General features: G+C 49.6%; 1 protein-coding gene across 1 annotated transcript in view; it reads left to right on the top strand.

Moving 5' to 3' along the window:
• Positions 1-3,596: 3,596 nt before the first annotated feature.
• LOC110519451 (N-alpha-acetyltransferase 15, NatA auxiliary subunit) overlaps positions 3,597-27,636 on the top strand; it is a gene marked incomplete at its 5' end in the record, with an annotated part of 62,180 nt that continues 38,140 nt past the window's right edge. Inside the window, 9 exon segments of the mRNA XM_036971873.1 lie at positions 3,597-3,635; positions 13,887-13,971; positions 14,360-14,460; positions 15,991-16,054; positions 16,057-16,118; positions 18,453-18,603; positions 19,287-19,334; positions 19,337-19,396; positions 22,520-22,617. Of these exon segments, the coding sequence (XP_036827768.1) occupies positions 3,597-3,635; positions 13,887-13,971; positions 14,360-14,460; positions 15,991-16,054; positions 16,057-16,118; positions 18,453-18,603; positions 19,287-19,334; positions 19,337-19,396; positions 22,520-22,617 (708 nt within the window).

Genomic DNA, 27,636 nt, shown 5'->3' with positions numbered 1-27,636 from the left:
GACAGAGAGAAACCACACTGATGCTCCTCCTCTACCGATCATTCTCTTTCTCGCTGCCTTAATTCAGTCTGAAGATGATGATAATAATCATGAATCATATTCGCTGTCCTCCTGGAGGGACAGAGAGAAACCACACTGATGCTCCTCCTCTACCGATCATTCTCTTTCTCGCTGCATTTTTGTTTCCGCCTCTTGTTCACTTCCTGTTTCTCTCTCTGTATTTGCATGTATTTCTCTCTCTCTCTTTCCCTTCCTCTTCCTCTCTATACAGTATATTCACTTTCCCCTACTTTCTGTCTCTATACAGTATACCCCCTCTCTCTTTCTCTGTCTCTATACAGTATACCCCCTCTTTCTCTCTTTCTCTCTGTCTCTATACAGTATACCCCCTCTGTCTCTCTTTCTCTCTGTCTCTATACAGTATACCCCCTCTTTCTCTCTTTCTCTCTGTCTCTATACAGTATACCCCCTCTTTCTCTCTTTCTCTCTGTCTCTATACAGTATACCCCCTCTTTCTCTCTTTCTCTCTGTCTCTATACAGTATACCCCCTCTTTCTCTCTTTCTCTCTGTCTCTATACAGTATACCCCCTCTCTCTTTCTCTATACAGTATACCCCCTCTCTCTCTCTGTCTCTATACAGTATACCCCCTCTCTCTCTGTCTGTCTATACAGTATACCCCCTCTCTCTCTGTCTGTCTCTATACAGTATACCCCCTCTCTCTCTGTCTGTCTCTATACAGTATACCCCCTCTCTCTCTTTCTCTGTCTCTATACAGTATACCTCCTCTCTCTCGCTCTCTCTTTCTCTGTCTCTATACAGTATACCCCCTCTCTTTCTCTGTCTCTATACAGTATACGTCCTCTCTCTCTCTCTCTCTGTCTGTCTCTATACAGTATACCCCCTCTCTCTCTTTCTCTGTCTCTATACAGTATACCCCCTCTCTCTCTGTCTGTCTCTATACAGTATACCCCCTCTCTCTCTGTCTTTCTCTATACAGTATAACCCCTCTCTCTCTGTCTGTCTCTATACAGTATACCCCCTCTCTCTCTGTCTGTCTCTATGCAGTATAACCCCTCTCTCTTTCTCTGTCTCTATACAGTATACCCCCTCTCTCTCTGTCTCTATACAGTATACCCCCTCTCTCTTTCTCTGTCTCTATACAGTATACCTCCTCTCTCTCTCTCTTTCTCTGTCTCTATACAGTATACCTCTCTCTCTCTCTTTCTCTGTCTCTATACAGTATACCCCCTCTCTCTCTGTCTCTATACAGTATACCCCCTCTCTCTTTCTCTGTCTCTATACAGTATACCTCCTCTCTCTCTCTCTTTCTCTGTCTCTATACAGTATACCTCCTCTCTCTCTCTCTTTCTCTGTCTCTATACAGTATACCCCCTCTCTCTCTCTCTCTCTGTCTCTAAACAGTATACCCCCTCTCTCTCTCTCTCTCTGTCTCTAAACAGTATACCCCCTCTCTCTCTCTCTCTCTGTCTCTAAACAGTATACCCCCTCTCTCTCTCTCTCTCTGTTTCTATACAGTATACCCCCTCTCTCTCTGTCTCTATACAGTATACCCCCTCTCTCTTTCTCTATACAGTATACCTCCTCTCTCTCTCTGTCTCTATACAGTATACCCCCTCTCTCTCTCTCTTTCTCTGTCCTGACGTTGATGAATGGAAAATCATGGAGATGACAACATCATTACTCATCCTCAGGACAGACGGACACACCTCCTAGAAGAGAGAGAGGAGAGGAAGATAAGGGGGACAAGAGAGAGAGGAGAGGGGTGTAGTTTGGGGTGACTGGATGGGGTTGAATGAGGTTGGGCAACAACCCTTTTAGTACCCACCCCACCCCCATTGTGAGTATGTGCTGTGGCGTTACCTTCCAAGAGCAGAGAGAGAGAAAAGATGTGGAAAGGTGTGAAAATGTGTCATCTTCCCTCCTTTACTTCCCTCGCTCGGTCTCCGTCACACACAGTCACCCTGTTCCAGTCACACACAGTCACCCTGTTCCAGTCACACACAGTCACCCTGTTCAAGTCACACACAGTCACCCTGTTCCAGTCACACACAGTCACCCTGTTCCAGTCACACACAGTCACCCTGTTCCAGTCACACACAGTCACCCTGTTCCAGTCACACACAGTCACCCTGTTCCAGTCACACACAGTCACACTGTTCCAGTCACACACAGTCACCCTGTTCCAGTCACACACACACACTCTCTCCCTCCCCCTGGGATCGGTACATCAGTGATTTAGGGATATCAGCCTCCTCCGGTCCTATTCAGTATAGTAATCCTCAGCACAGCCAGACAGTCTTAATCAAACCCTGCTCCGCTCCAGACAATTATCCACTACTACTGTCTGGGAAGATGCGTTGCACACTTCAATCAGCGGAATAAACTAAAAAATGCACCCCAAATAGCACCCTATTCCCTATGTAGTGCACTACTTTTGTTCAGAACCCATCCAAAGTAGTGCACTACAAATGTATTGGGGGTGTAATTTGGAACACCTGCCCGTAATAAATGATGTCACGTATAGGGGGAGGGACAGAGGAGACTGCTTACACTGCATGTGGTGCAAGAGAACGTGAGATGAGAGGGGGGGAGAAAATATGGAATTGATATATTATAATATTACTATATATTATAATATTGTTATTTTATTGCTATATTATTATTTTACTATACATTATATTACATATCATGATATATTAAGAGAGGGGAGGAGAAAATAACAGTTGGAGGGAAGAAAGAGAGAGAAAAGAGAAGGAGCTCTTCAGGAGAGAGAAAAGAGAAAGAGCTCTTCAGGAGAGAGACAAGAGAAGGAGCTCTTCAGGAGAGACAAGAGAAAGTGCTCTTCAGGAGAGAGACAGGGGGGAGAGTAGAGAAAGACTACAGGAGGAGGAAGACAGAGTGTGTGTATAGAGTCCTGTCTGTATAAGTAGCAGTGTGATTAATGCAGAAGCCTCCGTGTGAGCTGTAGAGGAGGAGGAGGCCACCAGATAACACTATGGAACACGGGAGATGTGACTAGCCCTCTGCACAGCACAATAAATAACACACAAACACACAATATTGCTTTCATTTTTTTCAAGCACAGACACACACACGGACATAAGTACTCACTCACACACACACAGGCTACTCAATCAGCTGAGCATACACACAAATTTCTTCTCTCGCTCTTAGTTTTTTTGTCAGTCTTTCTCTATTTTCCACTTCCTCTTCTCTCTAAACACAAACAAACTCTCCTCGTCAAGTAGCTTGCTCAGTTCTCATGCACTCAGTACAGTCTGATGGTTTCTCCCATCAGTTCACGGGTGCAAGGGTAAGGTTTTTCTGGTTTTGTACCGTTATGGCGCCCTCGTGTGTCAAGTTATTGAAAATGTCAGGGAGGAAAACAGGATGAGGTAGGGTATACCCTTTCCTTTCTGTCTGCGATCACGTGAGAGAGGAGAGGCCGAAAACAGAGCAATCGAGCCGAGAGTGACTCGGAGAGAGAGAATCATTTAGCTGAACCGCTCTTCGTTTACATGTGCTGAGTACGACAGGACTTGAAATTGCATCCGCAACATGCCGACATGAACCCTACCGCCGCAAGAAGACACACCCTCCAAAAGACTTTTGGTGAGTTGATTATTGTTGTAATTTGTTGTTGTTGTTGTTGTTGTTGCAACTGTAACTATCAATTGTTTTTTAAAGAGCCACCCGCACCTTCATATTCATTGCCCGGTGCCCGGTTCCTCCATCCGCACCAATACAACCTGCACTCGTCCTCGCCTGTTTAGTAATAAACCGGATATCTGCCGTCTTCGATTTGAATAAAGTCAGAAGTCAAACACAGGCTGCCAGTCAGACCCTTATGGGGCTGTTTGTTATGTGGACGGTGTTGTTTCTAAAAACACATTGTAGTTAAACACAGCAGTTTATTCACTAACGCGTTAGTTTACCAACTACCAGGAAACCAAAAGGTCTGGTAAACAACTTGTCGTTACCGTCATGAAATGTTCCCCAAGACCCGTTTCTTCACCCCAAAAACAACTGTCTGGTAACGTTTGTATTGGTTTGGTTTGTTATATTACATTTTGGATGACAAAGTGGTGTGAGTTGTGTCCCGGTAAAAAAAAAAAAACGTCACATTTTCACGACGCCTATCCGGTGTATGTGACAATAAAACATATAACGTTAAATGAACTAATATCAGGGGTACGTTTAGTTTACTAGCTAGTTAGCTACAGTTACTTAGGACCAAAACTGTCATCTTCAAATGGGAGTTAGTTAGTTAGTTAGTAGCAAGTTGTCTCAGCTACTGTAACTACGTTGACTAGTTAGTTAACTGGAGATATCTAGCTAAGTAACTAGCTAAGTAGCTAAGTAAAACCACATCAGAGCTGTTTTTATCTAGATGACTCACTATATTTGTTGTCTATGTAGTCATACGTAGGCTTTCCATACAAACAGCCAGCCAGCTGACATGTTTGGTGCTGCTTTTGTGGTTTCTAGCTAACTTGGCTGTGTTTGTAAAGTTGTGCCAACTAGTTACTAGTTAGAGAATGTAGCTAGTTATCTTGCAGGCAGGGTAGCCTAGTGGTTAGAGCGTTGGACTAGTAACCGGAAGGTTGCAAGTTCGATTCCCCGAGGTACAAATCTGTCGTTCTGCCCCTGAACAGGCAGTTAACCCACTGTTCCTAGGCCGTCATTGAAAATAGGAATTTGTTCTTAACTAACTTAACTAACTTGCCTAGTATAAAAAAAATGACCTCTGAGAGTTAGCTGCTCATCTAGGCCTGTCCTGAACTCAACTCTTCCTGGGAAAACATTCAAAGCAGAAATTCTCTTTTGTATTTTTTGCCACACCAGTTTGTTGTGATGTTTCTGTTTGGTGGGACACAGGTAATCCCTGTCGCTAACTGATGTCCGGTAGGACATACTGATCAGCCCTTGGACAGTAGCATGTTATAGGAGGGAGGAGACTAGGACTGTATGGAGGGAGGAGACTAGGACTGTATGGAGGGAGGAGACTAGGACTGTAAGGAGGGAGGAGACTAGGACTGTATGGAGGGAGGAGACTAGGACTGTATGGAGGGAGGAGACTAGGACTGTATGGAGGGAGGAGACTAGGACTGTAAGGAGGGAGGAGACTAGGACTGTATGGAGGGAGGAGACTAGGACTGTATGGAGGGAGGAGACTAGGACTGTATGGAGGGAGGAGACTAGGACTGTATGGTGGGAGGAGACTAGGACTGTATGGTGGGAGGAGACTAGGACTGTATGGAGGGAGGAGACTAGGACTGTATGGAGGGAGGAGACTAGGACTGTATGGAGGGAGGAGACTAGGACTGTATGGAGGGAGGAGACTAGGACTGTATGGAGGGAGGAGACTAGGACTGTATGGAGGGAGGAGACTAGGACTGTATGGAGGGAGGAGACTAGGACTGTATGGAGGGAGGAGACTAGGACTGTATGGAGGGAGGAGACTAGGACTGTATGGAGGGAGAAGACTAGGACTGTATGCAGGGAGAAGACTAGGACTGTATGGAGGGAGGAGACTAGGACTGTATGGAGGGAGGAGACTAGGAATGTATGGAGGGAGGAGACTAGGAATGTATGGAGGGAGGAGACTAGGACTGTATGGAGGGAGGAGACTAGGACTGTATGGAGGGAGGAGACTAGGACTGTATGGAGGGATGAGGGAGAAGACTAGGACTGTATGGAGGGTTGAGGGAGAACACTAGGATTCTGTGTAGGGACTGTATGGCGGGAGAGAGGAGGATTCTGTGGAGGGACTGTATGGAGGGAGAGAGGAGGATTCTGTGGAGGGACTGTATGGAGGGAGAGAGGAGGATTCTGTGGAGGGACTGTATGGAGGGAGAGAGGAGGATTCTGTGGCGGGACTGTATGGAGGGAGAGAGGAGGTTTCTGTGGAGGGACTGTATGGAGGGTGAGAGGAGGATTCTGTGGAGGGACTGTATGGAGGGTGAGAGGAGGTTTCTGTGGAGGGACTGTATGGAGGGAGAGAGGAGGTTTCTGTGGAGGGACTGTATGGAGGGAGAGAGGAGAGTGAGAGGAGGATTCTGTGGAGGGACTGTATGGAGGGTGAGAGGAGGTTTCTGTGGAGGGACTGTATGGAGGGAGAGAGGAGGATTCTGTGGAGGGACTGTATGGAGGGACTGTATGGAGGGAGAGAGGAGGATTCTGTGGAGGGACTGTATGGAGGGAGAGAGGAGGATTCTGTGGAGGGACTGTATGGAGGGAGAGAGGAGGTTTCTGTGGAGGGACTGTATGGAGGGAGAGAGGATGGTGAGAGGAGGATTCTGTGGAGGGACTGTATGGAGGGAGAGAGGAGGATTCTGTGGAGGGACTGTATGGAGGGAGAGAGGAGGATTCTGTGGAGGGACTGTATGGAGGGAGAGAGGAGGATTCTGTGGAGGGACTGTATGGAGGGTGAGAGGAGGGTTGAGGGAGAACACTAGGATTATGTGGAGGGACTGTATGGAGGGAGAGAGGAGGATTCTGTGGAGGGACTGTATGGAGGGAGAGAGGAGGTTTCTGTCGAGGGACTGTATGGAGGGAGAGAGGAGGGTGAGAGGAGGGTTCTGTGGAGGGAGAGAGGAGGGTTCTGTGGAGGGTGAGAGGAGGATATGTGGTTGAACAGTGTTACAGTAAACCATCCCGGAGTCTAAGCTAGTAGTTTGTGGGTATATTGTGTGCAGTGTTCCCCAGCCGCAGCACAGTGTTGTCTCTGCCTGTCTCTCTCCCTGCTCTGTACCACCACAGCACAGTGTTGTCTCTGCCTGTCTCTCACCCTGCTCTGTACCACCACAGCACAGTGTTGTCTCTGCCTGTCTCTCACCCTGCTCTGTACCACCACAGCACAGTGTTGTCTCTGCCTGTCTCTCACCCTGCTCTCTACCACCACAGCACAGTGTTGTCTCTGCCTGTCTCTCACCCTGCTCTGTACCGTCACAGCACAGTGTTGTCTCTGCCTGTCTCTCACCCTGCTCTGTACCGTCACAGCACAGTGTTGTCTCTGCCTGTCTCTCTCCCTGCTCTGTACCGTCACAGCACAGTGTTGTCTCTGCCTGTCTCTCACCCTGCTCTGTACCACCACAGCACAGTGTTGTCTCTGCCTGTCTCTCTCCCTGCTCTGTACCACCACAGCACAGTGTTGTCGCTGCCTGTCTCTCACCCTGCTCTGTACCGTCACAGCACAGTGTTGTCTCTGCCTGTCTCTCACCCTGCTCTGTACCGTCACAGCACAGTGTTGTCTCTGCCTGTCTCTCACCCTGCTCTGTACCACCACAGCACAGTGTTGTCTCTGCCTGTCTCTCACCCTGCTCTGTACCGTCACAGCACAGTGTTGTCTCTGCCTGTCTCTCACCCTGCTCTGTACCGTCACAGCACAGTGTTGTCTCTGCCTGTCTCTCACCCTGCTCTGTACCGTCACAGCACAGTGTTGTCTCTGCCTGTCTCTCACCCTGCTCTGTACCACCACAGCACAGTGTTGTCTCTGCCTGTCTCTCACCCTGCTCTGTACCACCACAGCACAGTGTTGTCTCTGCCTGTCTCTCACCCTGCTCTGTACCGTCACAGCACAGTGTTGTCTCTGCCTGTCTCTCACCCTGCTCTGTGCCGTCACAGCACAGTGTTGTCTCTGCCTGTCTCTCACCCTGCTCTGTACCACCACAGCACAGTGTTGTCTCTGCCTGTCTCTCACCCTGCTCTGTGCCGTCACAGCACAGTGTTGTCTCTGCCTGTCTCTCACCCTGCTCTGTACCACCACAGCACAGTGTTGTCTCTGCCTGTCTCTCACCCTGCTCTGTACCGTCACAGCACAGTGTTGTCTCTGCCTGTCTCTCTCCCTGCTCTGTACCACCACAGCACAGTGTTGTCTCTGCCTGTCTCTCTCCCTGCTCTGTACCACCACAGCACAGTGTTGTCTCTGCCTGTCTCTCACCCTGCTCTGTACCGTCACAGCACAGTGTTGTCTCTGCCTGTCTCTCACCCTGCTCTGTACCACCACAGCACAGTGTTGTCTCTGCCTGTCTCTCTCCCTGCTCTGTACCACCACAGCACAGTGTTGTCTCTGCCTGTCTCTCACCCTGCTCTGTACCGTCACAGCACAGTGTTGTCTCTGCCTGTCTCTCACCCTGCTCTGTACCACCACAGCACAGTGTTGTCTCTGCCTGTCTCTCTCCCTGCTCTGTACCACCACAGCACAGTGTTGTCTCTGCCTGTCTCTCACCCTGCTCTGTACCGTCACAGCACAGTGTTGTCTCTGCCTGTCTCTCACCCTGCTCTGTACCGTCACAGCACAGTGTTGTCTCTGCCTGTCTCTCACCCTGCTCTGTACCGTCACAGCACAGTGTTGTCTCTGCCTGTCTCTCACCCTGCTCTGTGCCGTCACAGCACAGTGTTGTCTCTGCCTGTCTCTCACCCTGCTCTGTACCGTCACAGCACAGTGTTGTCTCTGCCTGTCTCTCACCCTGCTCTGTACCGTCACAGCACAGTGTTGTCTCTGCCTGTCTCTCACCCTGCTCTGTACCGTCACAGCACAGTGTTGTCTCTGCCTGTCTCTCACCCTGCTCTGTACCACCACAGCACCGTGTTGTCTCTGCCTGTCTCTCACCCTGCTCTGTACCACCACAGCACAGTGTTGTCTCTGCCTGTCTCTCACCCTGCTCTGTACCGTCACAGCACAGTGTTGTCTCTGCCTGTCTCTCACCCTGCTCTGTACCACCACAGCACAGTGTTGTCTCTGCCTGTCTCTCACCCTGCTCTGTACCGTCACAGCACAGTGTTGTCTCTGCCTGTCTCTCACCCTGCTCTGTACCACCACAGCACAGTGTTGTCTCTGCCTGTCTCTCACCCTGCTCTGTACCGTCACAGCACAGTGTTGTCTCTGCCTGTCTCTCACCCTGCTCTGTACCGTCACAGCACAGTGTTGTCTCTGCCTGTCTCTCACCCTGCTCTGTACCGTCACAGCACAGTGTTGTCTCTGCCTGTCTCTCACCCTGCTCTGTACCACCACAGCACAGTGTTGTCTCTGCCTGTCTCTCACCCCGCTATGTACCACCACAGCACCGTGTTGTCTCTGCCTGTCTCTCACCCTGCTCTGTACCGTCACAGCACAGTGTTGTCTCTGCCTGTCTCTCACCCCGCTATGTACCACCACAGCACCGTGTTGTCTCTGCCTGTCTCTCACCCTGCTCTGTACCGTCACAGCACAGTGTTGTCTCTGCCTGTCTCTCACCCCGCTATGTACCACCACAGCACCGTGTTGTCTCTGCCTGTCTCTCACCCTGCTCTGTACCGTCACAGCACAGTGTTGTCTCTGCCTGTCTCTCACCCCGCTATGTACCACCACAGCACCGTGTTGTCTCTGCCTGTCTCTCACCCTGCTCTGTACCGTCACAGCACCGTGTTGTCTCTGCCTGTCTCTCTCCCTGCTCTGTACCACCACAGCACAGTGTTGTCTCTGCCTGTCTCTCTCCCTGCTCTGTACCGTCACAGCACAGTGTTGTCTCTGCCTGTCTCTCACCCTGCTCTGTACCGTCACAGCACAGTGTTGTCTCTGCCTGTCTCTCACCCTGCTCTGTACCGTCACAGCACCGTGGGCAGAGTTATTTTAGGGATTCGGCAGGCTAAGTGTTGAAGACGTCAGATAGGCGTTGCCTGGGGTTACTGACCTTACGTTGAAGCTACAAGGGAAGTCTGGATCCAAATGTGTCCTGACACATCATGGTGTCTGTGTTACTATAGACAACTACTACTACTGGGCCCAGATACAGGCCCAGAGACAGGTCTAGACACATCATGGTGTCTGTGTTACTATAGACTACTACTGGGCCCAGATACAGGCCCAGAGACAGGTCCTGACACATCATGGTGTCTGTGTTACTATAGACTACTACTACTACTGGGCCCAGATACAGGCCCAGCTACGGGCCCAGATACAGGTCTAGACACATCATGGTGTCTGTGTTACTATAGACTACTACTACTACTGGGCCCAGATACATGCCCAGCTACGTGCCCAGATACAGGTCTAGACACATCATGGTGTCTGTGTTACTATAGACTACTACTGGGCCCAGATACAGGCCCAGAGACAGGTCTAGACACATCATGGTGTCTGTGTTACTATAGACTACTACTACTACTGGGCCCAGATACAGGCCGAACTCCGGGCCCAGAGACAGGTCTAGCTAGCCTGGTCCCTGATTGGTTTGTGCTTTTGCCTACTCCCTATTGTCATTGTGGAGCTAAAGAGAGCAGAACATGACTGGCACCCAGGCTAAGGCCTAGCGACTAACATGCTTTAATCCACTGACCGAGACATGATGTTTGACAGAACATGTTGGTTACTGTTAGATGCTAAGCCCTCTATAAGACCTGACAGACAGCATCATACTGGAATGTCGGATCAACATATTTTTAGGAGCTCAAATTGGATAATCAGTTCACCGACTGACTGGTTCCAACAGTCGACTACTTCATCTCAACACCAGGTCTGACGACGGAGGAGGAGGCCTGGTCTGACGACGGAGGAGGAGGCCTGGTCTGACGACGGAGGAGGAGGCCTGGTCTGACGACGGAGGAGGAGGCCTGGTCTGACGACGGAGGAGGAGGCCTGGTCTGACGACGGAGGAGGAGGCCTGGTCTGACGGCGGAGGAGGAGGCCTGGTCTGACGACGGAGGAGGAGGCCTGGTCTGACGACGGAGGAGGAGGAGGCCTGGTCTGACGACGGAGGAGGAGGAGGCCTGGTCTGACGACGGAGGAGGAGGAGGCCTGGTCTGACGGCGGAGGAGGAGGAGGCCTGGTCTGACGGCGGAGGAGGAGGAGGCCTGGTCTGACGGCGGAGGAGGAGGAGGCCTGGTCTGACGGCGGAGGAGGAGGAGGCCTGGTCTGACGGCGGAGGAGGAGGAGGCCTGGTCTGACGGCGGAGGAGGAGGAGGCCTGGTCTGACGGCGGAGGAGGAGGAGGCCTGGTCTGACGGCGGAGGAGGAGGAGGCCTGGTCTGACGGCGGAGGAGGAGGAGGCCTGGTCTGACGGCGGAGGAGGAGGAGGCCTGGTCTGACGGCGGAGGAGGAGGAGGCCTGGTCTGACGGCGGAGGAGGAGGAGGCCTGGTCTGACGGCGGAGGAGGAGGAGGCCTGGTCTGACGGCGGAGGAGGAGGAGGCCTGGTCTGACGGCGGAGGAGGAGGAGGCCAGGTCTGACGGCGGAGGAGGAGGAGGCCTGGTCTGACGGCGGAGGAGGAGGAGGCCTGGTCTGACGGCGGAGGAGGAGGAGGCCTGGTCTGACGGCGGAGGAGGAGGAGGCCTGGTCTGACGGCGGAGGAGGAGGAGGCCTGGTCTGACGGCGGAGGAGGAGGAGGCCTGGTCTGACGGCGGAGGAGGAGGAGGCCTGGTCTGACGGCGGAGGAGGAGGAGGCCTGGTCTGACGACGGAGGAGGAGGAGGCCTGGTCTGACGACGGCCAGGTCTGACGGCGGAGGAGGAGGCCTGGTCTGACGGCGGAGGAGGAGGCCTGGTCTGACGGCGGAGGAGGAGGCCTGGTCTGACGGCGGAGGAGGAGGCCTGGTCTGACGGCGGAGGAGGAGGCCTGGTCTGACGGCGGAGGAGGCCAGGTCTGACGACGGAGGAGGCCAGGTCTGACGACGGAGGAGGCCAGGTCTGACGACGGAGGAGGCCAGGTCCGACGACGACGGAGGAGGAGGCCTGGTCCGACGACGACGGAGGAGGAGGCCTGGTCTGACGACGGAGGAGGCCTGGTCTGACGACGGAGGAGGAGGAGGCCTGGTCTGACGATGGCCAGGTCTGACGGCGGAGGAGGAGGCCTGGTCTGACGACGGAGGAGGCCTGGTCTGACGACGGAGGAGGAGGAGGCCTGGTCTGACGACGGAGGAGGAAGAGGCCTGGTCTGACGACGGAGGAGGAAGAGGCCTGGTCTGACGACGGAGGAGGAGGAGGCCTGGTCTGACGACGGCCAGGTCCGACGGCGGAGGAGGAGGCCTGGTCCGACGGCGGAGGAGGAGGCCTGGTCCGACGGCGGAGGAGGAGGCCTGGTCCGACGGCGGAGGAGGAGGCCTGGTCCGACGGCGGAGGAGGAGGCCTGGTCCGACGGCGGAGGAGGAGGCCTGGTCCGACGGCGGAGGAGGAGGCCTGGTCCGACGGCGGAGGAGGAGGCCTGGTCCTCCGACGGCGGAGGAGGAGGCCTGGTCCTCCGACGACGGAGGAGGAGGCCTGGTCCGACGACGACGGAGGAGGAGGCCTGGTCCGACGACGACGGAGGAGGAGGCCGGGTCCGACGACGACGGAGGAGGAGGCCGGGTCCGACGACGACGGAGGAGGAGGCCGGGTCCGACGACGACGGAGGAGGAGGCCGGGTCCGACGACGACGGAGGAGGAGGCCGGGTCCGACGACGACGGAGGAGGAGGCCGGGTCCGACGACGACGGAGGAGGAGGCCGGGTCCGACGACGACGGAGGAGGAGGCCGGGTCCGACGACGACGGAGGAGGAGGCCGGGTCCGACGACGACGGAGGAGGAGGCCGGGTCCGACGACGACGGAGGAGGAGGCCGGGTCCGACGACGACGGAGGAGGAGGCCTGGTCTGACGGCGGAGGAGGAGGCCTGGTCTGACGGCGGAGGAGGAGGCCAGGTCTGACGGCGGAGGAGGAGGCCAGGTCTGACGGCGGAGGAGGAGGAGGAGGCCTGGTCTGACGACGGCGGAGGAGGAGGAGGAGGCCTGGTCTGACGACGGCGGAGGAGGAGGAGGAGGCCTGGTCTGACGACGACGGAGGAGGCCTGGTCTGACGACGACGGAGGAGGAGGAGGCCTGGTCTGACGACGACGGAGGAGGAGGCCTGGTCTGACGACGACGGAGGCGGCCTGTCGTTCGCTGCTCAATGTGTCTACAGTTTCTTGGTAGAATCTTGTCTCTTAGCTTGTGGTAGGTGATTAGTTTAGATTCAGTCAATCAAAGAGTCTACTTTGTACTAAAGACTGCGACTTCTCAGTGAAGCGTGTGTGCGTGTGCGTGCGTGTGCGTGTGTGTGTGTGTGTGTGTGTGGCCTCTTCTACTTTGATCTTAGCTAATGTGAGCAGAATTTGTGAAAGGCTTCAGTGTCGTCACCATTAGTGATATTAAGAGGACATCCACAGAAGTGCCATCTGTTAACCCCCCCTTTCTCTCCCCCTCCATCTCCTCCCTGCCTCCCTGGTTCTTCCACCCTCTCTCTGCTAGTAGCTCACAGTCTGCTCTCCCTCCCTCTCTCCCCTGTAGCGATTAAGCAGCACAGCGTGATGCTAAATATAGCTTCTATTTGAGAGGAAAGCGGTGGTAATTTAGCTGTGTTTTAGACTCTGACACACACACACACACACACACACACACACACACACACACACACACAGTCACAGTCACACACACACACACTACCAGTCAAAAGTTTGAGAACACCTAGTCATTCCAGGGTTTTTCTTTATTTTTACTACTCTTATCTACATTGTAGAATAATAATGAAGACATCAAAACTGTGACATAACACACATGTGATCATGTAGTAACCAAAATAAAGATGTTGAACAAATCAAAATAGATTTGAGATTTTTCAAAGTAGCCACCCTTTGCCTTGATGACACTTGGTTTTCATATCAGCGTCTCTTTGTCAACACTTTTGTCCCACTTCCCTCTTGGTATTGGTCAGACCGCTTTTCTGAGGTAAATGAATAAAGAAGGTTTTTCTACCGTGACAAGCCACGTTGTCACGGCCTCTCTGAGTCATTGTCTCTGGCGTGGGAGGTACATGCAGGCTTTCAGCCATTCAAAACACCTGGAAGATCAACTGTTCTCTCTCTCTCTCTCTCTCCCCAGCGACGTTACGAACACAAGCAGCACAGAAACGGACTCAAGTTCTGCAAGCAGATCCTGTCCAACCCCAAGTTCACAGAACATGGAGGTCAGGGAGGGATGAGATGTAGACCCCTTTTATAAAGCCCCTCGTTGTCTCCCCCACCCTGCAGAGACCCTGACGATGACCTCTCGTTGTCTCCCCCTCCCCCACCCTGCAGAGACCCTGACGATGACCTCTTGTTGTCTCCCCCTCCCCCACCCTGCAGAGACCCTGACGATGACCTCTCGTTGTCTCCCCCACCCTGCAGAGACCCTGACGATGACCTCTCGTTGTCTCCCCCTCCCCCACCCTGCAGAGACCCTGACGATGACCTCTCGTTGTCTCCCCCACCCTGCAGAGACCCTGACGATGACCTCTCGTTGTCTCCCCCTCCCCCACCCTGCAGAGACCCTGACGATGACCTCTCGTTGTCTCCCCCTCCCCCACCCTGCAGAGACCCTGGTGAGGAATGGTTTAACCCTGAACTGTCCGGGGAAGAAGGAGGAGGCTTACAACCTGGTCAGACGAGGCCTTCGCAACGACCTCCAGAGTCATGTCTGTAACCTTTTAAAAACATGCCTGTGATGTAGTCTGTGGATGTGTGACTGAAACAGGATGCCGTCAAGTGTGTCAGAAAACGTCTGTTAAAACCATTTTTACCTCATATGTTGCAAGGAACCACTTAACAAAATACAAATACATTTATTATTACTACTGTAGAGAATCAGACTGAAATGTAGTCTATCCTCTGTCTATCGGCTTCTCTTCATAGTTGAGCCTGTCTCAAAATACAACACTGCCCCTTTAAGGCTCTCCTGGAGGATGATTGGCTACCCCATAGTGGACTATAAGATACTGCAATTCCAACTAAATGCTTTGAGGTGGTTACGGTAGGCGACTTCAAAGGAAGGTAACTAGCAAAGACATGCTGATCAAAATAATCTTGTCTGGTTAAGATATTCCGTTAGTTGTCAGTTAGGTTATTCTAGGAATATTTTGAAAGTTAAAGGCCCAAATTTGAGCTCTTGAGAGGCGTTTTTACAACAGGAGTATGTAACATTGGTTTAATAAAGGCACCCGTTCATGTGTTGTCGGCCATTTTGTAGTTATGAGTGGCGGTGAAATAGTTCACTAGCCAGGCTACACAATAGGTTTTGAATTGACTGTGTCGTCCGTCTGTTGTCTATCATTCTTATTGGTTACCTGCTTCTGCTAGGATGCTTGCTCTCTCTGTCTCTCTCTCTGTTTCACCACACACACACACACTCACACTCTCTCACCCGTTTGACATTAAGTAGCAGAGCCCTGCTCTTGTCTCTCTAAAACAGGGCCATGACTGGCTCACCCACACACACACACACACACACACACACACATGAGTGAAATCTGTGCTGAAATTTCCAGCAGATAAGGCCCTGCACTGATATGTGTTATCTCAGGCTAGACCCAGCCTCCAGTCAGCACACACACACACACACACACAGGCTAGACCCAGCCTCCAGTCAGCACACACACACACACACACACAGGCTAGACCCAGCCTCCAGTCAGCACACACACCACAACACACAGACTCAACAATCAATTTCACAACACATTCACAGAATTATCATGATAAAGATCAATTGAACGTTTACAACATTAATGTGCACGAGTAAGTGTTTTATTTTAAACTACTACTAGAATATTGTTGCTATCAGTTGTCCTGTTAGCAGAAGGCCATATTAGCAGACTTAACTCATTTAAAACAACACATGTCTCCAGTATTTATTTAACTGGGGAAGTCAGTTAGTGTCAGCATATTCTAGCATTGTCAACATGACTCAGCAGAAACAAAAATCTACTTCCTCCTCTGCCAACTACTCTTGCTCTCTCTTTTTTTTTTTGTTGCTGCCTTTGTTTTCTCATTGGTGAGATCAGGTTACTTCACGGAAGGGAGGATAGAAGAATGCATTTTAAGTTAAAGGAACAGGAACTTGATGCTAAGCTAACCGCTAACTTGCTAGCCCCTCTCTCATTGTTTCCCTATGAGAGACTAGCGCACTATGCTAAGCTAATGGCTAACTTCTCCTTGTCCCCCTGTAGGAGACGAGGTACCAGCCGCTGCAGCTGTGGCCAGCCCAGAGTGCTTCATGGATCGGCTACGCCATCGCCTCCTAGAGGACTACGAGATGGCTGCCAAGATAGTAGAGGAGTTCAGGAAAACACAACGGGTACGGTATGTCCAGAGACAAGCCAACCTATGGGCTGAATCAGTCTGTCCTTGGTACACACTGGGTTCACACCGTTCACACCACTAATCCAAAATGGCTTCCTCTCCTTGTTTCTGAAAACCATTAATTTAGGATTTATTTAACCAGGTAAGTCATTGAGAAAGCATTATATTTTACAACGACGACGTGAACGTAGTAAAGGTGGAAGTAATATGCGGCATGTCTGCACCAGGCACAGTATTTGATTGATCAGTTCAGTTCAGTTCTATCCTATCAATAGAGAGGAAGGAAAGGAGACGAGGAGAGGAAACCACTGCTCTAGTGCAACAGTAGGAGCTTTGAGAACATAATGTATGACTACCACTCACAACAAAGTGTTTTCCCTCATCAGTTTACGGTCTGAGGTACAGTAAAGCTAGCTGCTGGTACGACACAGTAAAGCTAGCTGACGGTGCGACACAGTAAAGCTAGCTGACGGTGCGACACAGTAAAGCTAGCTGACGGTGCGACACGGTAGAGCTAGCTGCTGGTACGACAAAGTAAAGCTAGCTGCTGGTACGACACAGTAAAGCTAGCTGACGGTGCGACACAGTGAAGCTAGCTAAAGGTACAACACAGCAAAGCTAGCTAAAGGTACGGCACAGTAAAGCTAGCTGACGGTGCGAGTCAGTAAAGCTAGCTAACGGTGCGACATGGTAAAGCTAGCTGACGGTGCGACTCAGTAAAGCTAGCTAACGGTGCGACTCAGTAAAGCTAGCTAACGGTGCGACACGGTAAAGCTAGCTGACGGTGCGACTCAGTAAAGCTAGCTAACGGTGCGACTCAGTAAAGCTAGCTAACGGTGCGACTCAGTAAAGCTAGCTAACGGTGCGACACGCTAAAGCTAGCTGACGGTGCGACTCAGTAAAGCTAGCTAACGGTGCGACTCAGTAAAGCTAGCTGACGGTGCGACACAGTAAAGCTAGTAACGGTGAGACACAGTAAAGCTAGTAACGGTGAGACACAGTAAAGCTAGTAACGGTGAGACACAGTAAAGCTAGTAACGGTGAGACACAGTAAAGCTAGTAACGGTGCGACACAGTAAAGCTAGCTGACGGTACGACACAGTAAAGCTAGTAACGGTGAGACACAGTAAAGCTAGTAACGGTGAGACACAGTAAAGCTAGTAACGGTGAGACACAGTAAAGCTAGTAACGGTGAGACACAGTAAAGCTAGTAACGGTGCGACACGGTAAAGCTAGCTGACAGTACGACACGGTAAAGCTAGCTGACGGTGCGACACAGTAAAGCTAGCTGACGGTACGACACAGTAAAGCTAGCTGACGGTGCGACACAGTAAAGCTAGCTGACGGTGCGACACGGTAAAGCTAGCTGACGGTACGACACGGTAAAGCTAGCTGACGGTGCGACACAGTAAAGCTAGCTGACGGTACGACACAGTAAAGCTAGCTGACGGTGCGACACAGTAAAGCTAGCTAACGGTACGACACAGTAAAGCTAGCTAAAGGTACGACACAGTAAAGCTAGCTAAAGGTACGACACAGTAAAGCTAGCTAACGGTACGACACAGTAAAGCTAGCTTAAGGTACGACACAGTAAAGCTAGCTAACGGTACGACACAGTAAAGCTAGCTTAAGGTACGACACAGTAAAGCTAGCTAAAGGTACGACACAGTAAAGCTAGCTGCTGGTACGACACGGTAAAGCTAGCTAACGGTGCAACGCGGTGAAGCTAGTAACGGTGCGACGCGGTATAGTCAGTCAGCCTGTGCCTCTAAGGTGATGTATAAATCTGTGTGGCGTGTCTGTCACGACCACAGTAGAGCGTGCTCACTGGGCCTCCTGATAAGACCAACCTGCTTCCTGCCTTTGTCCCAGTATGTAGTTCTACTGAAGTGGTGCTCTATGGAAACATGTACATGATGAAGCCTGTGATGTTGAAGGATTTTATACTTGTCTCTCGCCTCTCTTTCTCCATCTCTCTCACTTTCCCTCTCTCTTTTTTCTGTTTCACCTCCCCACCAGTACAGTAAGCTGCTGCTCTATCTGAACCATAGACACTGGTTACATTACGTAACCCTGTTATAACACTACATAACTCTGTTATTACCCTGTTATAACCTCTCTCTCCTTGACGTCTCCAGACACGGTGGACTATGAGTACAGTGAGCTGCTGCTGTACCAGAACCATAGACACGACATAATACTACATAACCCTGTTTATAACCTCTCTCTCCTAGACTTCTCCAGACAAGGTGAACTGTGAGTAGAGTGAGCTGCTGCTGAACCATAACCATAGACACTACATAACCCTGTTATAACCTCTCTCTCCTAGACGTCTCCAGACAAGGTGAACTGTGAGTACAGTGAGCTGCTGTACCAGAACCAGGTGCTGAGGGAGGCTGGACTCTACAGGGAGGCTCTGGACCACCTCACCACCTACGAGAAACAGATCTGTGACAAACTGGCCGTCGAGGAGACACGAGGTGTGTGTGTGTGTGTCAGCGTGTGTGTCAGCGTGTGTGTGTGTGTGTGTCAGCGTGTGTGTGTCAGCGTGTGTGTGTCAGCGTGTGTGTGTCAGCGTGTGTGTGTGTGTGTCAGCGTGTGTGTGTCAGCGTGTGTGTGTCAGCGTGTGTGTGTCAGCGTGTGTGTGTCAGCGTGTGTGTGTCAGCGTGTGTGTGTCAGCGTGTGTGTGTCAGCGTGTGTGTGTCAGCGTGTGTGTGTCAGCGTGTGTGTGTCAGCGTGTGTGTGTCAGCGTGTGTGTGTCAGCGTGTGTGTGTCAGCGTGTGTGTGTCAGCGTGTGTGTGTCAGCGTGTGTGTGTCAGCGTGTGTGTCAGCGTGTGTGTCAGCGTGTGTGTCAGCGTGTGTGTCAGCGTGTGTGTCAGCGTGTGTGTCAGCGTGTGTGTGTGTGTGTGTGTGTCAGCGTGTGTGTGTCTGTGTGTGTGTCTGCGTGTGTGTGTCTGTGTGTGTGTCAGCGTGTGTGTGTGTGTGTGTGTGTCAGCGTGTGTGTGTGTGTGTGTGTGTGTGTGTGTGTGTTTGCAGCCATCACACACATTTGATTTCTTTATTTGGATCCACAAAGAAACCGAGACTGAATCCTCTCATCGTCTCTCCGTCTGTCACTCACACCTGGAACACAGAGATCACTAACAGTGTATTCCCCCTGTAGCAGAGTTGTTTTTTAACCTGGATCGTCTGGATGAAGCTACAGCGGTCTACAGGAGAGAAACCCTGAGAACTGGTCCTACTACCACGGTCTAGAGAAGGCCCTGAAGCCTGGTACGCTACATATACCCTACAAAACACTGTTGTAACTGGTCCTACTACCACGGTCTGGAGAAGGCCCTGAAGCCTGGTACGCTACATATACCCTACATAACACTGTTGTAACTGGTCCTACTACCACGGTCTAGAGAAGGCCCTGAAGCCTGGTACGCTACATATACCCTACATAACACTGTTGTAACTGGTCCTACTACCACGGTCTAGAGAAGGCCCTGAAGCCTGGTACGCTACATATACCCTACAAAACACTGTTGTAACTGGTCCTACTACCACGGTCTGGAGAAGGCCCTGAAGCCTGGTACGCTACATATACCCTACATAACACTGTTGTAACTGGTCCTACTACCATGGCCTGGAGAAGGCCCTGAAGCCTGGTACGCTACATATACCCTACATAACACTGTTGTAACTGGTCCTACTACCATGGCCTGGAGAAGGCCCTGAAGCCTGGTACGCTACATATACCCTACATAACACTGTTGTAACTGGTCCTACTACCACGGTCTGGAGAAGGCCCTGAAGCCTGGTACGCTACATATACCCTACATAACACTGTTGTAACTGGTCCTACTACCATGGCCTGGAGAAGGCCCTGAAGCCTGGTACGCTACATATACCCTAAAAAACACTGTTATAACTGGTCCTACTACCACGGTCTGGAGAAGGGCCTGGAGCCTGGTACGCTACATATACCCTACATAACACTGTTCTAACTGGTCGTGCTACCACGGTCTGGAGAAGGGCCTGAAGCCTGGTACGCTACATATACCCTACATAATACTGTTGTAACTGGTCCTACTACCACGGTCTGGAGAAGGCCCTGAAGCCTGGTACGCTACATATACCCTACATAACACTGTTCTAACTGGTCGTACTACCACGGTCTGGAGAAGGGCCTGAAGCCTGGTACGCTACATATACCCTACATAACACTGTTGTAACTGGTCCTACTACCACGGTCTGGAGAAGGCCCTGAAGCCCGGTACGCTACATATACCCTACATAACACTGTTGTAACTGGTCCTACTACCACGGTCTGGAGAAGGCCCTGAAGCCTGGCACGCTACATATACCCTACATAACACTGTTGTAACTGGTCCTACTACCACGGTCTGGAGAAGGCCCTGAAGCCCGGTACGCTACATATACCCTACATAACACTGTTGTAACTGGTCCTACTACCACGGTCTGGAGAAGGCCCTGAAGCCTGGTACGCTACATATACCCTACATAACACTGTTGTAACTGGTCCTACTACCATGGCCTGGAGAAGGCCCTGAAGCCTGGTACGCTACATATACCCTACAAAACACTGTTATAACTGGTCCTACTACCACGGTCTGGAGAAGGGCCTGAAGCGTGGTACGCTACATATACCCTACATAACACTGTTCTAACTGGTCGTACTACCACGGTCTGGAGAAGGGCCTGAAGCCTGGTACGCTACATATACCCTACATAACACTGTTGTAACTGGTCCTACTACCACGGTCTGGAGAAGGCCCTGAAGCCTGGTACGCTACATATACCCTACATAACACTGTTCTAACTGGTCGTACTACCACGGTCTGGAGAAGGGCCTGAAGCCTGGTACGCTACATATACCCTACATAACACTGTTGTAACTGGTCCTACTACCACGGTCTGGAGAAGGCCCTGAAGCCCGGTACGCTACATATACCCTACATAACACTGTTTTAACTGGTCCTACTACCACGGTCTGGAGAAGGCCCTGAAGCCTGGTACGCTACATATACCCTACATAACACTGTTGTAACTGGTCCTACTACCACGGTCTGGAGAAGGCCCTGAAGCCTGGTACGCTACATATACCCTACATAACACTGTTGTAACTGGTCCTACTACCACGGTCTGGAGAAGGCCCTGAAGCCTGGTACGCTACATATACCCTACATAACACTGTTGTAACTGGTCCTACTACCACGGTCTGGAGAAGGCCCTGAAGCCCGGTACGCTACATATACCCTACATAACACTGTTGTAACTGGTCCTACTACCACGGTCTGGAGAAGGCCCTGAAGCCCGGGACACTACATATACCCTACATTAGAGGTTCTCATAATTGTTGTGTTCTGGGTTCCCCCGTAATCAGAATACAGTGACATGAAAAATAGCGTACAAGGAATTCTACTATGACATCAGCAGTGCATGTTCGGATGAACCGAGTCTCGGCCCTGGGAAGGACCATTTTAAAGACATCTCTTGATACTGGAGAGAGCATTTAGCAGTTTTCATGCAAATTTCCTGCAATTCTACACATTTTGCCATTCGGGTAGAGAGAGAACTTAGCCGTTTTAAAGTTTAAATGACAGTAGATACAGTAGATCACAAAAGTGTGTACACCCCTCACATTTTTGTACATATTTGAGTACATCTTTTCGTGTGACACCACTGAAGAAATGACACTTTGCTACAATGTGAAGTAGTGAGTGTGCAGCTTGTATAACAGTGTAAATTTGCTGTCCCCAGAGTAGCAGGTAGGAGAGACACTCTGACTCTGTACCACCCAGAGTAGCAGGTAGGAGAGACAATCTGACTCTGTACCACCCAGAGTAGCAGGTAGGAGAGACAATCTGACTCTGTACCACCCAGAGTAGCAGGTAGGAGAGACAATCTGACTCTGTACCACCCAGAGTAGCAGGTAGGAGAGACACTGACTCTGTACCACACAGAGTAGCAGGTAGGAGAGACACTCTGACTCTGTACCACACAGAGTGGCAGGTGGGGGGGGGGCACTCTGTTGCCAAATGTTGCAGATAAAAACAAGATTCGTTGTTCTGCATGTTTGTTCTACGTAACATATTTCTATCTGAATGTTCCAAAACATTTTGTGTCCTGCTGAACTCGCCCCAGGCCTCACTCTTCCTCCTTCCTCTTTCTCTTCTTCTCCTGCTGAACTCGCCCCAGGCCTCACTCTTCCTCCTTCCTCTCTCTCTTCTTCCCCCTCTCTTCTTCCCCCTCTCTTCTTCCTCTCTCTTCTTCCCCCTCTTCTTCCCCCTCTCTTCTTCCTCTCTCTTCTTCCCCCTCTCTTCTTCCTCTCTCTTCTTCCCCCTCTCTTCTTCCTCTCTCTCTTCTTCCCCCTCTCTTCTCCTGCAGCGGCCAAAATGATGGTGTTTCTGGACTCTTCTAGAGAAACCAAAGCCGTGGAGCTGGCCACCTCACTAGATCCGTCACTCAGCAACAGGAGTATCACTGTACGTGGGAAGTTTTGGTCTTTGTGTGGCTTGGTTTGTGAGAATGGCAATCTGTCAAAATACATTCATTATGTTGCTGTTGTCTAGTGGGTTGGGTTGTTAATTTACGTTGTTGTCGTCTAGTGGGTTGGGTTGTTATGTTGCTGTCGTCTAGTGGGTTGGGTTGTTATGTTGCTGTCGTCTAGTGGGTTGGGCTGTTAATTTACGTTGCTGTCGTCTAGTGGGTTGGGTTGTTAATTTACGTTGCTGTCGTCTAGTGGATTGGGTTGTTAATTTACGTTGCTGTCGTCTAGTGGGTTGGGTTGTTATGTTGCTGTCGTCTAGTGGGTTGGGTTGTTATGTTGCTGTCGTCTAGTGGGTTGGGTTGTTAATTTACGTTGCTGTCGTCTAGTGGGTTGGGTTGTTATGTTGCTGTCATCTAGTGGGTTGGGTTGTTATGTTGCTGTCGTCTAGTGGGTTGGGTTGTTATGTTGCTGTCGTCTAGTGGGTTGGGTTGTTATGTTGCTGTCGTCTAGTGGGTTGGGTTGTTAATTTACGTTGCTGTCGTCTAGTGGGTTGGGTTGTTATGTTGCTGTCGTCTAGTGGGTTGGGTTGTTAATTTACGTTGCTGTCGTCTAGTGGGTTGGGTTGTTATGTTGCTGTCGTCTAGTGGGTTGGGTTGTTATGTTGCTGTCATCTAGTGGGTTGGGTTGTTAATTTACGTTGCTGTCGTCTAGTGGGTTGGGTTGTTATGTTGCTGTCGTCTAGTGGGTTGGGTTGTTATGTTGCTGTCATCTAGTGGGTTGGGTTGTTATGTTGCTGTCGTCTAGTGGGTTGGGTTGTTATGTTGCTGTCGTCTAGTGGGTTGGGTTGTTATGTTGCTGTCATCTAGTGGGTTGGGTTGTTATGTTGCTGTCGTCTAGTGGGTTTGGTTGTTACGTTGCTGTCGTCTAGTGGGTTGGGTTGTTAATTTACGTTGCTGTCGTCTAGTGGGTTGGGTTGTTATGTTGCTGTCGTCTAGTGGGTTGGGTTTTAATTTATGTTGCTGTTGTCTAGTGGGTTGGGTTGTTATGTTGCTGTTGTCTAGTGGGTTGGGTTGTTATGTTGCTGTTGTCTAGTGGGTTGGGTTGTTAATTCACGTTGCTGTTGTCTAGTGGGTTGGGTTGTTATGTTGCTGTTGTCTAGTGGGTTGGGTTGTTATGTTGCTGTTGTCTAGTGGGTTGGGTTGTTATGTTGCTGTCGTCTAGTGGGTTGGGTTGTTATGTTGCTGTTGTCTAGTGGGTTGGGTTGTTATGTTGCTGTTGTCTAGTGGGTTGGGTTGTTATGTTGCTGTTGTCTAGTGGGTTGGGTTGTTATGTTGCTGTTGTCTAGTGGGTTGGGTTGTTATGTTGCTGTTGTCTAGTGGGTTGGGTTGTTATGTTGCTGTCGTCTAGTGGGTTGGGTTGTTATGTTGCTGTTGTCTAGTGGGTTGGGTTGTTATGTTGCTGTTGTCTAGTGGGTTGGGTTGTTAATTCACATTGCTGTTGTCTAGTGGGTTGGGTTGTTATGTTGCTGTCGTCTAGTGGGTTGGGTTGTTATGTTGCTGTTGTCTAGTGGGTTGGGTTGTTATGTTGCTGTTGTCTAGTGGGTTGGGTTGTTAATTCACATTGCTGTTGTCTAGTGGGTTGGGTTGTTATGTTGCTGTCGTCTAGTGGGTTGGGTTGTTATGTTGCTGTTGTCTAGTGGGTTGGGTTGTTAATTCACATTGCTGTTGTCTAGTGGGTTGGGTTGTTATGTTGCTGTCGTCTAGTGGGTTGGGTTGTTACGTTGCTGTTGTCTAGTGGGTTGGGTTGTTATGTTGCTGTTGTCTAGTGGGTTGGGTTGTTATGTTGCTGTCGTCTAGTGGGTTGGGTTGTTATGTTGCTGTTGTCTAGTGGGTTGGGTTGTTATGTTGCTGTTGTCTAGTGGGTTGGGTTGTTATGTTGCTGTTGTCTAGTGGGTTGGGTTGTTATGTTGCTGTCGTCTAGTGGGTTGGGTTGTTAATTTACGTTGCTGTTGTCTAGTGGGTTGGGTTGTTATGTTGCTGTCGTCTAGTGGGTTGGGTTGTTATGTTGCTGTTGTCTAGTGGGTTGGGTTGTTATGTTGCTGTTGTCTAGTGGGTTGGGTTGTTATGTTGCTGTTGTCTAGTGGGTTGGGTTGTTATGTTGCTGTTGTCTAGTGGGTTGGGTTGTTATGTTGCTGTTGTCTAGTGGGTTGGGTTGTTATGTTGCTGTTGTCTAGTGGGTTGGGTTGTTATGTTGCTGTTGTCTAGTGGGTTGGGTTGTTATGTTGCTGTTGTCTAGTGGGTTGGGTTGTTATGTTGCTGTCGTCTAGTGGGTTGGGTTGTTATGTGGCTGTTGTCTAGTGGGTTGGGTTGTTATGTTGCTGTTGTCTAGTGGGTTGGGTTGTTATGTTGCTGTCGTCTAGTGGGTTGGGTTGTTATGTTGCTGTTGTCTAGTGGGTTGGGTTGTTATGTTGCTGTCGTCTAGTGGGTTGGGTTGTTATGTTGCTGTCGTCTAGTGGGTTGGGTTGTTATGTTGCTGTTGTCTAGTGGGTTGGGTTGTTATGTTGCTGTCGTCTAGTGGGTTGGGTTGTTATGTTGCTGTCGTCTAGTGGGTTGGGTTGTTATGTTGCTGTTGTCTAGTGGGTTGGGTTGTTATGTTGCTGTTGTCTAGTGGGTTGGGCTGTTATGTTGCTGTCGTCTAGTGGGTTGGGTTGTTATGTTGCTGTTGTCTAGTGGGTTGGGTTGTTAATTCACGTTGCTGGCCAACAACCAGACGTTTTCATATCCTATTTAACAAGGCAGAGTTTTTCTGTCGTGAATCCTTTTTTGATGACATCATTTGTTATTCCGTTTTCTGACTTTTTCAATGTTAAAACAGCAGAACAGAAATGCAGAAACGATAACTAAAACATTGATTACATAATTGACCTATAATGCCTTTCTCACTCCCCGTCCTCCAATCAGATCTGCACAGAGGTACTAGAGGCGCTTCGGAATGGAGGATTGGGCGAGTCAAAGGAGTGGGCGGAGTCTTACCGTGCGGAGTGTCACAGGCTCTTCCCGTACACGCTAGCCTTCATGCCCACGGGGTACGAGGAGAACACCAAGATCGCCAATGGCGACGTCTCCACAGAGACCGAGGAGCTGGCCAATGACATGCGAGCTGCGTTACGGTTGGAGAAACCTTACGTGCCAAGCACCGAGCCTTGGGGGACACCAAGTCAACTGGACGCCATTTTGTAGCACCTGTTGAAACGTTGAAGTGGAAAAGACAGAGGGTTTGTTTCTCCTTTGCGTCGGCTTTGGCGCAGTTGGTTTCATCTCTGTCTCCGACGTGGCGAACTAGGACTGTGTGTGGAGGAGGAGGAGGAGGAGGAAGAGGGGAAGTGAATGAAAAGGGATTTTTTTTTTTTTTTATCTTGCTGACGGACTACTACTCTAACTGAAAATACAACAAACACTGTCATCAACTGTTATTAAAAACACACAACCAACAGACAGATGAGACTATTTATGTAATACACTTGGTATTTTTTTACAGGGGAGACTTTTTGCCACTCTAAATACAATATTTATTTACTTAACTTATTGAGTGGTTGGTTGGTTGGTTGGTTGGTTGGTTGATTGGTTGGTTGGTTGGTTGGTTGGTTGGTTGGTTGGTTGGTTGGTTGGTTGTATGATTTGATTATTTCATATGCACACAGCATACACACAATCTATTGTATATCAGACCTGTACGATGTACTTCCTCTGTAACCCACAGATCATAAGAGAATAACAATATCTATATACTACTAACATCATAATCAATATCATAACATTTATAATCAATAACATCATTATCTATATACTACTAACAACATCCCAACACTAATCTACATCATAATCAATATAACATTTATAATCAATGACATCATTATCTATATACTACTAACATCATCATAACAATAATCTACATCATAATCAATATCATAACATTTATAATCAATGACATCATAATCTATATACTACTAACAACATCCTAACAATCTACATCGTAATGAATGTAACATTTATGATCTATAACATCATGAGAGAAACTAAACTAGAAAATAAACCAAACCAACTATAATGAATTGGGAAAAATACACTGTAGGGAACATTCAGTACACCTTCCTGAATATGAGGTGCACTCTCCCCCCCCCCTGGTGGTGGTGGCTGCATCATGTTATGGGTATGCCTGTAATTGTTAAGGACTGGGGAGTTTTTCAGGATAAAAATATTCACGGGATGGAGAAAAGCACAGGCAAAATCCTAGAGGGAATCATGGTTCAGTCTGCTTTCCACCAACACTGGGTTACGAATTCATCTTTCAGCAGGACAATAACCTACAACACAAGGACAAATCTACACAAGGTGCTTACCAAGAAAACAGTGAATGTTCCTGAGTGGCCGAGTTACAGTTTTGACTTAAATCTGCCCGAAAATCTATGGCAACACCTGAAAATGGTTGTCTAGTAATGATCAATAACTAATTAGACAGTTTGAAGAATTTTGGTTACATTTTGTTAATAAATGTTGCACAATTCAGGTGTGGAAAGCTCTTCTAGATTTACACAGAAGGCACAGCTGTAATTGCTGACAAATGTGATCCAAACACGTTATGACTCAGGGGGTTGAGTATTTTGTGTAGATCATTGACAAAAAAATTACAATATTTTTTTTTAATCCCATTTTATAAGTAAAGGAGTGTGAATATTTTCTGAAGGCACAACATCATAACAATAATCTGCATCATAAATCAATAAACATCATGAGAGATTTATACATCTAAAAGTAAACAAACTACAACAGTAAACCAAATTGACTTGTGAAAAATATGTCCCCTTTTATTAAAGATGTTTCAAACTACAAAGAATGAACAGATGATTATAATACATGGACTAATAATGGAGACTCTTCAACATAAAGAATCTAATAGTAGGCTATACTAAATAATACATGGACTAATAATGGAGACTCTTCAGCATAAAGAATCT

Source organism: Oncorhynchus mykiss, unplaced genomic scaffold, assembly GCF_013265735.2.
Source record: "Oncorhynchus mykiss isolate Arlee unplaced genomic scaffold, USDA_OmykA_1.1 un_scaffold_85, whole genome shotgun sequence".
Lineage (NCBI taxonomy): Eukaryota > Metazoa > Chordata > Actinopteri > Salmoniformes > Salmonidae > Oncorhynchus > Oncorhynchus mykiss.
The sequence above is the reverse complement of the archived record's forward strand: the minus strand, read 5'-3'. Positions and strand labels throughout refer to the sequence as shown.